Source organism: Gallinula chloropus (assembly GCF_964237585.1).
Source record: "Gallinula chloropus genome assembly, chromosome: 16".
In the NCBI taxonomy this organism is placed as follows: Eukaryota; Metazoa; Chordata; class Aves; order Gruiformes; family Rallidae; genus Gallinula; species Gallinula chloropus.
In genome coordinates, this window is record NC_140101.1 from 3,733,512 (window position 1) to 3,746,990 (window position 13,479).

Genomic DNA, 13,479 nt, shown 5'->3' on the forward strand with positions numbered 1-13,479 from the left:
TGGGTTGAAGGGGGCTGTGCGGGCAGGAAAACTTTTCCTTGTACTTTGCTGACTCTTTGTTCAGATTTAGGAACTGGGTTCCCTCATTGGTGCAAGCTGCTGGGAGCCCAGACATTCCATTTCTTCTCAGAGCTCTTCAAAGTCTTCCTGCCCCTCCACACTGCCCAAACCCTGGTACCGTTCTGCAGCTTGCTTGAAGAAAGAGCTTGCAGTTTCTGCTGGTGGCTTCTGGCAAGCTCCTCGTGGTCCTGCAAGTTTTTAGGGAGGCAAAAGCGAAATCTTCAGTGGAACTCACATGCCTTTAACGGTTGCAGATGGATAGCAGCGCAGCTGAAGTCGTGTTGCTACATGTAGGTTCAGAGGAGACTAGAAAAGATTGCCACAGGCTGGATTTTTTTTCCCCCCAGTTCTTTCTGCATTCACTGGTAGTGGGTTGGTTTTACACAGAAAAGTCTCTTATGCTTTACCACCTCCTATCTGAGAGTGGGGCACTATGACCAGTAGCTTTGCAAGGCTCAGCCAAGAAGCGCCACTGCTTGGCTCAAGGAACTAGCAAAACTCAAGGAGAGATGAGAGCAGATGGTAAATGTCCAGGGCTGTTGGAGTTAATGCTTAGAAAAGCTTCTTAAATGGAAGAGAAGCTTCATTATTCAAGCTAACTTCTAGCTGTTACAGATCAGGGAACATCTCTGCTGGGAGCAGGGTAATCCTAGATCAGGGAGCATCTTTTTTGGGAGCAGAGTATGCCTTGCCCACCCATGGGTGACTGCTGCTGGTGACTCTCAGATGAGATGTTGGACCAGATGGGAATTTTTTCAGTCCATATTGGTAAATACATCTTGTTTTCCTGAGCATGGCTGACCAGAGATGGCATCGGGTAAGAAGTTCAAGCTGTTAACCTCAGCTTTTTGGTTAACCTCTAAAGAGGATGTTTAGCTATGTTATAGTCATAAACCCTCTGCCCATTTCTTTCTGTGCTGGGGAAAGAAAAATCCAGCACTGCAGAATCCTCTTCCCTTAACCCCTTTTCATTGCTTCTCAGGAAAGTTCAGATCCCCTCAGCTTAGGTAGCCCAAGTCCATTTCCAGCCCCTGAGCCAAAGCAGCTCTGTGGTTGTCTACAGGCCAGCCCAGGCTGCAGAAGGGTTGGGGTTTTTTCTTCATGGTGCTCCTGAGGCCATGCCACAAACCCCATGTGCTCACCATGACTTCACTCTGGCTGGATTGCTCACCTTCCTTAATTGCATTTCGGAGCGGTGATTAATTACGTGCCACCACATTACCACTAGAGGGATTGTGGATATTAGGCTGGCCCAGGGCTTCTGCCTTGGAACTCCCCGTGGGGGTGGCAGAAAGTTGGTTTGTTATTTTTTCTTTCCTAAGCTGTGCCCCACTTTTCCCATGTTAACTCTTTTTATATATTCAAGGGTGCCATGGGGTGTAAGTAGCTAATTAAATACGGCAGTCCATAAAGTTTAAGGAAGTTTTAATTCCTGTCCTGTGGAGCATTGGCCTCCCATACATAAACGTGTTAGTTAACGATTGCTGCAGATCACAAGTGTATTCAAAGGGGGCTGTTTCACTTTCCCAGGGCAGGCTACCCATTTTCAAGCCCAGTTTAAAGGGCAAAGACTGCTTGTTCTCTTTATAAGAATTAGTTTTACAGGGTTGTTTAGCTTCTAAAGGATGCATTCATCTGCTGAGTGATAAGATCTTGCATTAAGTGGGGAAACCAGGGACAGATCTCCAAAGAGGCGAGCAGGAAGGGGTTACAAGATGTCTGAAAGCCCTTAGGAAGTCTTTCTAACAGAATGGGCTTGGCGGCTGTGCTCCAGTGCTTCCTCACCATGTGGAACCAGGCACCTCTCACCACCCCGCGTTCACAAGTCCTGATGTCATGCTAATGCGATCTCAGCACTGCACCGTGCCAGGAGAGAAACAGCTGGCACTGGATAGCTCCCCGGTTCGTGATGGCATGTGGGTCTGCAGTCCTGCACCGCCTGGTCCTGGGAACCCACCAGCTTTCCCCAAGCATCACCTGGCCGGAGGGCTGGGAGCATCTGACTGCCTGTGGCACAGGGCGCTGTGATGACCAGGGCTCTGCTCTCACCGTATGTAATCTTACAATATATCACTATATGATAAGCTGCATATGATGCTTTAGGTACAGTAAAAGCGATCTTTCAAAGGCCCTTGAAAGTGCTGAAATTGGTGCCTGCCAGGTACACACCATAGGCAGATGCAGTCTGCGAGCTTCGTACTTAATTACACCCATCACAATAATTTCTAACAGAGTGATTCATACTTAAGACAGAAGCTTTTCCAAGAGGGTTGTTTCCTGCTAGGCTGTCCACAAAAGAAAAACAAAGTGGATGATGTGAGGCAACCGGCAATTGCCCAGCAGCAGCTTGTGAGGACCTGGGCATGCTTAAGAGCTTGTTTCCCTCCTGTGGGGTTCAAATACCGCAGCAATCCAACTGCACCGAGTCCAGACCAGATCTCTGTTGGTCTGCTCTGTGTTGCCTTAGTTTAAAGAAGCGGTGTTGTCCCGTTCAGGCATGGCATTTTATGTCGTTTGGATGGGGTTGTGTATTGTTACACATCACTTCTTGTACTATGGTCAGTTTCTCAGCCCTGGGGTGTATTTCCCCCAGTAGTATATACAGACCTGGCAGTGTGTGTCCTTGCAAGTCACACCAGGGAGGGATGGGGAGAAGGTTGGATATGGCTCAGCGGCTCCTTCCCCCCCCCCCCCTGCCCCAGGTGGGAAGGCAAAGCCTTTCCCGGAAAGCCAGCCTCTCCGCGGAAAGTGGAAGCCAATTTCCCCCGTCCCAACTCAGTGAGAACTAACAGCATCCCCCGAGGAGAGGAAGCTGGATTTGGTGGAGCACTTTTACTGCTTCGTTAATTAGTAATAGAGTTTTTCCTGGAGAAAACCAGATCTATCGGTTAATGGAGTTTAACGTACCAAAATACCAGCAAGCGCGACCGAGGCAGCGCAGCCCCGCAGATACAATGAGCACATTGTTCCCCTGAGGATCCTCACCCCCCCCCCCCCCCCTTTTATTGGGGCGGGGGAGGGAATCACTTCACCCCATTTGGCCTCTCATCCCCGGGGCTGGGGGGTTCCAGGGAGAGGCCGGGGAAGGTGTGTGTGTGTGTGGGTGGGTTGCAGAGCACCCCGGCGGCCCTGAGCGAAAGGGTTAAGGGCGGCGGGGCCGCGGGCGGCCCCTCCCCGCTGCCGGGGCAGAAGTAGAGCGTCCGCGGCGGCGCGGCGCGCAGTGCCGAGGCGGCGGGACGGGGGAGGTCGGTGCCCGCCCCCGCCGCTCGGGCAGCTTGGGTGAAGATGGCGAGGGTGGCGGAGCGGTGCGGTGCGCGGATGGGGTCGTCGCTGCTCCTGCTGGGGTTGTTGCTGGCGTTGCCCGCCGCCGCCCCCCGCCCGCCAGCTTCCTTCCCCAGCGATGTGAACGGGCACAGCCTCCACCCGCCCTACTTCAACCTGGCCGAGGGCACCCGCATCTCCGCCACCGCCACCTGCGGCGAGGAGGCGGCGGGCGCCGGCAGCCGCCGCGCCGTGGAGGATCTTTACTGCAAGCTGGTCGGGGGGCCGGTGGCTGGGGGGGACCCCAACCAAACCATCCAGGTACGGCCGGGGAAGGGGAGCGGGGGGTAGGGGGCACAGGAGCGGCTTTGCGGAGCGGCGTGGGAGGGGGACAGAGCCGCCTCCTGGCCGGGGCGAGAAGGTCCGAGCCCCCTTTGTGCCGCCCCGGCCATCGCTGCCTCGTCGCGCCCCTGGTTTTCAGCCGTCGGTGCGAGAAGAGGCAGAGCCGGGTCTGGCCGGGGGTGGGAAGGGCAGAGGCCGCGGCGGAGCGCGGGGCAGCTCGGAGGGCGAGCGGCGTGCGAGGCCCCGCGGCCTCCGCGGGCGTTTTCCCACGCATCTCCCCCCCACCCCTTCCCGCTCGCCGCGGCCGGACCTCGGGCAGGGCTGGCGGCTGGGCTAGCGGTGGGGTGCCCACGGAAGGGGCGGGGAGGGGTTCCCCGGAGCATCCCCCTGCCCAGCCCGCGCAGGGGAGCGGGGTGCCCGTCTGGAGCCCCCGGAGCATCGGGGTGACGAACCGCACGTGCTCTCCCAGCCCTGCCCCGAGTGAAACGCAGCTTGCCGAGTTCCCATGGCATTATTTTTAAAGCCGTCGATTCTTCGCGTTGCCAAAATCCCCGGCAAACCAGCTCCCAAATTCCTCAGCCGGTCAGAGAATTAGTGCGGCAGCCGTGATAAATATTTACCTTCGCGGATCTAAACCCCTCCGCTCCCTGTGAGCTCAGCCCCGCGTTAGGATGAGCGGAGGAGAAAGTTCGGAGGGGGAGTTTTACGAGCTCGAGTCAGATGGCTTATCTCAGGGGTCCCATTTTAAGCAGACCCAGAGGGAGCTTGTGGCCCGGAATGGAGATGGTAAAAGCCTGCAGAGCCTTTTAACAGCTATGGCTCCCTTGAAAAGAGGAAAGAACAGTTGTAAACGGGCTTGTAAAACACGAGCTGGAGCTGTAGGAACTCCAGACCCGCTTCTTCCCTCCGTCCCCCCCCCCTCCGTCCCCCCCCCCCCCCCCCCGCCTTTCCCCTCCCCGGGCAGCCCAGGCTGGGAAGAGCAGCTCTGATGTGAAATGTTTTGCAGCCCGCAGCCTGCCAGGGAGCCGCCAGCTGCTGCTCGCTGGCGTTTTCTGCTTGTTGCGTACGGGGTTCGCAGTGCCAGCTCACCTGTTGCGGTGGGGCTCTAGGATTGTCCCTGGTGTACACAACCAACAGTGAGGAAGAGCGAGGGAAAGCTTGGGATTCTGGAATTGAGCCTTTCTTGGCACTTTTGGTGGGGCTGGCTTGTTCTAAGATGATCTCGGAAGCTTTTCTCCTCAGTCTGGCTGTTGTGTGGTTACGACATGGCATTTTGCCCTGTCTGTTGTAGAAGTTGTTGAGGATGTTACTGGATGACACAGAAATTGTCAGGGATGATACTGGATGACACATCCACCTCTGAGTTTTGCCTCCTTTGGAGTCATCTACTTCATTTTGCAGCACTGTAAAATAACGTGATGTGAAGAAGCTTTGCTTTTAAGTACTAGTAGTAACCTAGGTGTAGATGTGCCTACAGTGAGGCAGGAGGGTAGTAAGGAAAGAACTAACCACTGCTACACGTGTTTGCAAATGACTGTGTGATCTGCCAGGCAAAGCTGTGAGGATGAGGCTGCTTGGAATAGCTGGCAGACGTGGATATGTGTTTATTGCTCTGCATCTGCCCACCCGTGCTCCAGCCACGCTCCCAGCTTCACATCACGCCCTGTGCTAAGGATGCTGGTGGCTAAAATAAACCCTTCCGGCTGTACCAGCTTTGGGGACAGTCATAACTCATCCTTCCAGCCCTTTCCTGGTACCGCAGGGTGTGTAGACCCTCCTGGCTTACCCCCCACCCTGCTGCTGAGCAGGGCTCCTCAGCTGCAGGTTTCTGCAGCGACCCCCCTCCCATCCCTGCAGCTCCGGCACGGGGTTGCTTTGATCTGAGCGCCGCTTCCCAGGCCAGTGGGCTTCGGTGGGTCTGAAAGCTTTAGAAAAATCCTTTTGTAGTGGCTCCTTTCCATGACCACAGGCAGCACCTCAAGGGGAGGGGAGGAAACAGGAGGCATCAGAGCAGAGGTCAGAGTTCCCAATTCATCCCCTTTAGGGGTTCTCGCACCGCCCGGGGACTAAAGCAATGAGGGAGGTGGGAGGGAAGTGTTCAATTTGAGCAGGCTGAAACGACAATAATGAACTCCACATGCTGCCTGTGTGTCCCACCGGACGGAGTTCTTTCCTGTCCACCCCCCCTTCACCTGCCCAGTGCTGCTGGCACGTGGTGGAGAGGGGGCTTTGGTTGGGAATTGTGGAAGAGCAGCTTGGGACCCTCCGAGAGGTTTGCTGTGGTGGTGAAGGGACGTTTGCTTTGCAAAAGACTTGAGTGTAAACATCAATACAATCATCTAGTCAATGAGTTCGGTCAGGCCTCTGCTTTCTGCGTGTTTTCATTTGATGTTGTAGAAGACCTTCAGGAAAGAGAGTTCATTGACTTTAAAACATGATAGCCTTAAAAATGTCAATAATCATTAAGCATTGTGGCATAGTGCTGCCTTAAACACACAGTGGTTTTGGCACAGCTTGTGGGAAGGCTCCAAACCTTTTTCAAGGAGTTTCCTTTGCTTTGTTCAGGGCTCTGGCAGAAGACAGACCTTCTAACTGGACAGGGGTGGGGGCTTCTCAGTCTGTGAGGGTGTGATGCACAGTGATGCTGAGCTGTGCTGGAAGGGGCTCACCGTGGAGGTCTGCTTCCCTCATCCCCCTTGCTAATCAGCGTGGGCAGCGCTGCTTGAACGATAGTGCCTTGGAGATGAGGTGAAAGGGAGATTACAGGTTTATTTTTCTGATGAAGCTTTACTGATGGTGGTTTGTAGCTCTCCCAGGATAGGCAGCTTTGTGCAGCATAGCTGTGTACCCTCCCCATCCCACCCAGCTGCCTGGGGGCTGTTCCAGAGCCCTGCCAAAGCTGGCAGGCATCCTATGCTGCTGTCTGAGTGAGGCAGGGCTGTAGATCATTACTTTATTTTGGGAGATTAGGCTTATAACAATAAGGGAAGTTACTAGCATTAATTAAAGCAATTACAGACCTTGGGATTTAGGAATGTGCAGCAAACCCTGCTGATGTCAGATCAGTGCTGCTTCTGCTTGTTTTGTGTGTTGAGCGGTACCTCTGCATGCGTGTGCCTACGCGTACAGCAGTGCTGAGCTTCAGTGCTTTAACTGCAGCTGATGGTGTGTTTGGAACAAGCACTTCCCTTGTCTGAAATACTACTTTTTGCCTCCCCACCCCCCCAACCCTTTCTCAGCTCCTCTTCTCTCATCCCCAGCAGCCCCATCTGGGTCATGCTCCCTGGGGTTTTCCAATAACAGGTGGGCAGAGCTGAGGTAGGGTTGTGACAAGGCCAGGCAAACCAGGACAAAGCCACCTGCTTGCCCCAGGAAAGCCATGCCAGCAGGGTGCCTGGATAGTCTTTAAGCTCCAACTTCAGTGTCCCCACTGAGGGGAGCAGGATCAGGCTGTGCAGGTCTCTGGAAGCTGCCCTCCATTCAGACCTCCTCCTTATCTCTCTCTCCCTTTGCAGTTTACTCTGATAGCAGCAGGTTTATGTGCTCTAAGCTGCCTTGCAACTTCTTGCCTTGCTGAAGTTCTTTCTCTAGTGCACCTCAGTGATGTCCACACCTCTCCTGCTCCCACAACCTGCTGTCTATGCGATTGCTTTTTAATTAAAATCCTCTGCTGATGTCAGAACTTCTATCTTCCCTGTAGAGACCTGATGCACTGTGCCAGAGCCTGAGTTGCTCTAAAACAGGAAAAAGCTGGAGGTGATTCTCGTCAGGTTTAGGTCTGGCTCTAATGAAACAGCTAATGAGCAACTGGTGCATCAGAGGGGCTAATTGCACTTCTAACTAAACTGAATTCAGCTGTTGGCTTGATGTGGGGAGGGATAAGAGCAGTGTTACAGGTGGGGAGCAGCTGATCCCAAGCTTTAGTCCCCTCTTATTGAACCTGAGCTGACTGCCTGCCTTCCTTGTGAACTTTGGGCTCAAAATGGTTTTCACATCTGTGGCAAGAATTTAAAGTATGAAGAAGCCTTTAATTTTTCTTTGTTATCCCCGTTCGGTGAGCTTGCCTGGCTTCTCCTCCCGCCTCAGCGCCGAGCTGCAGAGATTTCCACACAACCTGTTGCACCGGTTGCTGGTAAGGGTTTGTGCTCAGGAGCTGGGTCAGTTTTATCTGGTCTGCTCTCCTTTCTTGCCCTATGCATGTTGGAACCAGCCTTGCCCTGACCTCTCCATACAGCCAGAGCTCCCTACACAGGCAGCGGGGTTACCCGGAGGCTTTCAGCTGCCTGGCTCTTTGGCCTTGTGCTTGCCTGCCTGCTATGCTTCCCTATCTCCAGAGGAGTTAATTAAAAGGTGTTCTTGTTCAGGACAATTTGTGTTGCATAATTTGTCTGCAAAATACCGTAGTGTGTGGCTGTAGGGAAGAGCCCTGTGAAATCTCCCGTTTCCTTTGCGGTGTGATTCCTCTGGAGTTTGGGGCATCTGGAAAATCACAGGCTCTGTGGTGGCTCTGTCTTGCCTCAGCCCTTGTAGGGATGCAGGAGGAGGAAGGAGCTGGTCTGTCTTCAGATGGTGTACCTGGTGTAACGCTGAAGCTGGCTGCAACCGGGACAGGCAAGGGCAGCTTGTTTGCCCATGGATGACTGTGCCTTTAAAAGGAAAACTGGCTGTGAGAGCTTCCTTCCAGGCTGTTCATAGCAGCAATTCAAGTGACAGAGCGGCAGCTCCACAAAACAAATAACTTGCCAGTTTTCAGGGCGATTTGCAGGTTTCCTTAAGAGCTGGTCAGGCTCCTTTATGCATTGAATGGCAAACAAAGAATTACCTCTAACAGCTCAGGTCTTTTAACTGCACCTTCCGCTCAGGATGGGACAAAGTTACAGAGCTGTTTTCTCTGGCAGTGTGTCCATGGAGCTGACAAAGCCACCCGTGCCACAAAAGCAAGGCAGAAAAGCGATTGCAGCTAGGTCCTGGCTGGCTGACAGCAGGGACTGTCCCTTTCAGGCCCTGCATCACAGCATCACTAGCAAAAGGAGCTTGGCTGCCAGGTTGTCAAGCTTGAAACCGTAGCTGGGAGGGCTCTGCTTGTGACATGAATAGGTTGACAGGAAATGGATTGTGAGGAGTCAGGCAGCCAAACTGCCAGTGTGGGTCTGTAGGAATGACTGGATGCTCTGGGTCAGCATCTCTGGGGGTCAGCAGGGGCGTGAGTGGCAGCCTCGCTGGAGGAGCTGGTGGCACTGGAGCTTGAGCCAGTCTCTGTTGTGCTACAGCTTCTCCTTCCACTTGCTCTTCTGCATCTGGTGACCAGTTCTCTGTGTCTGGGCCCCTTTGCCAACACCCGGTGTGTATCTGATATATGGAAGGGGTGCTGCTTAGGGCAGCCCAGATTCTACATGGGGTGGTGGCTGTTGGGGAGGCTGGGGTGGTGGCTGTTGGGGAGGCTGGGGTGGGTGTGCTGTTTCTTGTTTGCACCAGTTCAGAACACGGATGGAAAAAAGAACAAGACGTTTACCCATGGATTTGTGTAGCAGGCTTCCACCCAAGGCTTTCGGAATCACTGTGACACCTGTCTGCTTTGTGCCATGTTGTTCTGGCTACAGTTAAATGTCACTTCTGTGCTTTCCAACAGGGCCAGTACTGTGACATCTGCTCCTCTGCAAACAGCAACAAGGCCCACCCCATCACGAACGCCATCGATGGGACAGAGCGCTGGTGGCAGAGCCCCCCTCTCTCCCGGGGGCTGGAGTTCAACCAAGTCAACGTCACTTTGGACCTTGGACAGGTAACTCAAGTCCTTCTTGATTATGAGCATGGACCTGCTCCTCTGCTTCTAAAAATCCTTCAGTGGTCCTTGCTGGAAAGGTGGGACAGAAACTGCTTGTTTAATGACAGGGCAGGAGGTTGATTAGAATGTGGAAGGGAAAACCTCTTGTCTGCCTTTCTGTAGTGCTGACTGCAGCCTGTGCTGTTTGCTGTTGCTGTTAGATTCTTCCCCAAAGTTGGGCCACTCACAAAAATCCACTGCACTAGGCAGGAGCCATTCCCCCAAAAAGGGTCCCTGCCCCCTGATGAGGGACAGTTAGCAAGGTGTCACCCCAGAATGGGGAAAATACAGCCCATTTAAGGTTGTGGCATAAAACTTTCCTGTAAAGGACAAAGAATGGCAGTGGATGTTTGGTCTCTGGTGCTGGTCAAAGGGAATTAACAGTGTAATAGCACAGCTGCCAGCCCCACGCCTCCTCTGCTGCTCCCATTCCTCTGAACAACCATTCCTCTGGGAGTGGGTGACTCTCTCAGGCTTCCCTGAGCTTAGAGAAAAGCAGCAGCAGAGATGTCCTGGCTGAAGCTGTGGAGGCAGGAGGGTGTTACCAGCCAGAGACCCGATGGGGATGCAGGATGCTCTGCTTTCTGGTACGGAGCTGTTGCTCCATCTCTTGGATGGGGGAATTCCTCAGCCCAGGGCAGATGAGCAAAGGGGGTGTGTGGGACAGACACCCTTTCATCCATGGTCCTGTGCAGCCTCATGTCTGCCCCCAAAACCTCTTGGGAGTCTATCCTGCATGGAGGATTATCTGGGAAGAAGCAGCAGTAGGGAATGAGGGGGTGAAGTGATGGGGTGTCACATACAGACCTGTCTTTTTGGGTAAAGTAACTTGATTTGAGCCTGTTTCCTTCAGTATTTAAATAGCCACAGTGTATGGCTGGATGTCAGCACGTGGGGCTGGGAGGTGGGGAACGGAGCCTCTCCCAGAAGACAGCGCTGCCTGCACGAGGGTCTGACACAAAGCTGACCCAGGGTGTTTGCCTGAAGAGAGTTTGTGCTGCCTGGCAGACTGACTCCTGGCCAGCAGTCCCAGCTCCTTGCCTTGAGTCCTGAAGTACAAGGGCTGACAGCTGCCAGCATTTGCTCTGTGGTCTCTCTATGACAATGAAACAGCTAACGACTGAAGTGCCCTGTGAGCACACAGGGATGGGCCTTCACTGCTCTGCTACTGGTGGTGCAGCACTGCAGGGCTGAGTTTGGAGGGTCCTTGGCTGGAAGGCTGGGAGAAGACAGGGCAGTGGTGTGGCTGTGGACAGCTCACCTCTTGCGTAGGAAGCCTGGCTGCTGGGCTTGCTCAGGCAGGCACTGCCCCTTTGTTTGGGAGCCTGCATTGATTGCAGTGATTTCAAGCCTTGTCAGGCACTGATGCTTTGTGCTGACCTTGCAGGTAGCTTTTCACCCTCTGATGGGGTACAGGCAAGTTTGTTGTCGATGGTTGTAATGAGTCTGGTTCCAGACTTAGAGCTATGGATGCCTGGGGTGTGTTGATGACCGTACTCTTGTGGTAAATGCCTCCAACTCTTTCTTCCCCAGGACTGTCTCTGATCCAGTCCCTGTCCTGCTGTAGCACTTGTTTGGAGCCTCTCAAACACCCTCCACAAGTTTATTCTCTCCCAGTGGAGTATCCCCTAAGCTGGGGCCAGGGCATGCATCGCATGTGTAATAGCTGAGTGGGCAAAGCCTCCCTGGGCTGTGCACAGTGAGCTGATCCCATCAGCCAGTGTAGGTGGCATCTGCTGTGTCTCTCAAACTTCCCAGCTGGCAGGGGTGTGCTGGGTGGGTGGATTGCTCACGTTCCCTCCTCTAACTAAGGGCCAGCCAGTGATGCAGCTTTGTAGCTTTCCAATCCCTCGCTGCTCCTCTGGAAAGGGATTTTCAAAGACAACTTTCCTGGAGAGCTTCTCCTCCTCTTCGTCATTCTCTGTGGCAATTTTCTCTCCCAGTCATGCTGAATCCTTGCAGGCTGCTGCACTTGGCTCACCTGGGGATTTGTGGCTTGCAGAGCTGTGAGCCTGGAGTCATTTGGAGGGGGCAGGATGGGGGGACAGGACACATGGATGACAGGGGCTGCAGTAGTGTTAAAACTGAGCCGGTTTAAGTTCACCTTCTCTCCTGCCCTCCTCTCCTGAGCCTCCCTATTTGCTCCTGGTACCCTGGAAGGGGGTGGAATTGCACCGTCCTTTCTGCAGGGTTGGTAGCAGAGCTTGCATGTGTGGTGCTGGCTTTGCAGCTACCTCACCTGGTCTGGAGTTTCTATGGAATTAGAGATCCCACTGCTTCCCTCCCTGCTTTGCTAAGCAAGCTGGTGCCCAGCTAGTCTCAACAGGAGCCCAGACCTAAAGTTTCAGCTCATTTTTAGTGGCTTCCCCTTTATGCATGCTGGTACAGTATATAATTGCTGTAATAACCATGTAATGCTCCTGGTGAGAGTCAGTTCTTTGCTTTTCCCTCCTTTGTTTGGTATGTTTGAAATGTTACAGAATCGCTAATTTCCTTCTTTTGAAGTTGAGGCAGGTTGAAAGGATGGAAGATTAAAAAGAGGAATTCTTGGGTCTGTGGGGTGAGCTCTGGATGAGGCTGGTGTACCTGGCAGCCAGGCTTTGCAAATTCCTTGGATACCTGTGACAGACCGCAGGTTACACCCCCAGAGGCATGTCTGAGAGCAGCCTTGGGTTTTTCTGCCTGGCAGATGAGGTCTCTCCCTGTTCCACGTAACCCTCTGGGGAGCCCTTGGACCAATTAAGATTTAATTTCAGGGACTGACAGCTGCTGAAAGCTTTTGTCCCTTTGGGGGATCCTGAGTGCCTGGAGTGGCACTGATGGCACCACAGGGGCTGGCACAGGGGGTTACCATGTCACACCCCACTGCTGCTCTGCTTCCCTGCTGTCTCTGCCCCTCTCTCCAGCTGTTGGTGTGTAATTACCACCTGCAGTCAGGTTTCTCCAGTGTTTGGCAAGGCTGTGGCAACTGGGAGAGGGGCAGTTAATTAAGCAGCCCGTTGGGTCTTTGCTTTTGCTGGCTGGGAGCTTGCTCACACAGGGATGTTAAAATCCCATGGGAAGCGGAGGGAGGGATATCATTCACGGCCAGCAAACAGAGAATGGCTCAGGCTGGCCACCCAGCTTGTGTGAGCGTATTAAATACTCACATCATGTCATCTTAGTGCCAGCAGTGGCCTAATCTTAATGGCTTCATCATGAGGGCGGATCAGAGCTCCCACCACAGGCTGGGAAGAGATTGTGTCTGATTAATCTGTCGGGGGGTCAGGTCTGAATTGCTTCTGTCTGTCCCTGCCTCGTGGGGAGGGATGGGTGGTCTTTGCAGGATTGGAGGGGTGGAAAAGATGCTGAGGGTTCCCATGTTGGATGGGTCTGGGAGCCAGAAATACGGTAAAGAGCTTCAAGGAGGGAAGCTAAATGGATTTTAGGGGGCACTGGGGAGGTGAGTGTGAAGAGGGAATGCTTTTTTTCTTTCTTGGTTTTAATCATGGCCTTGTGCTTAAAGCTTTAGTATGTTTAGGATGAATAGTTGGGCCACTGCATGAGTTTGCAGCAAAATACACTATCTTTGTGCTGTGACGAAGCACAGTTGGGTTTTGCAGGGTGGAAGAACTGGAGGGTGCTGTGGAGGATGCTGTTGTGCATCAGGGCATTGCTGGACTATCTGGACCTGTACCCAAGACTGGCTGTCCTGCTATGCTTGGCTTGGAGGGCAAAGGCTTATCTTGCTCCTGGGGCTCCTCAGCCCTCCCTCTGCAGCTTAGCTCCAAGCTCTTCCCTCCTCTGCTCCATCAGACCAGCTGGAAACAGGAAAATGCCTCAGGGGCTGAGCGGGCAGCAGAGGGACCAGGGATGGAGCCTGACTCACCACCACCATGGGCATTGTCCCCTCTGATCCTCTCTGATGCAGTGCTGCAGTGGGTGGAGGGGAGGAAAGGGTGTGATGGAAGATTTTGATCACCCCCCTCCCCTCCTCAAGAAGGTCATTTGAG

General features: G+C 53.6%; 1 protein-coding gene across 1 annotated transcript in view; it reads left to right on the forward strand.

Moving 5' to 3' along the window:
• Nucleotides 1-3,345: 3,345 nt before the first annotated feature.
• LAMA5 (laminin subunit alpha 5) overlaps nucleotides 3,346-13,479 on the forward strand; it is a gene marked incomplete at its 5' end in the record, with an annotated part of 88,676 nt that continues 78,542 nt past the window's right edge. Inside the window, 2 exons of the mRNA XM_084271712.1 lie at nucleotides 3,346-3,642; nucleotides 9,293-9,445. Coding sequence (XP_084127838.1) covers nucleotides 3,346-3,642; nucleotides 9,293-9,445 — 450 coding nt within the window. The remainder of the gene's footprint in view (nucleotides 3,643-9,292; nucleotides 9,446-13,479) is intronic.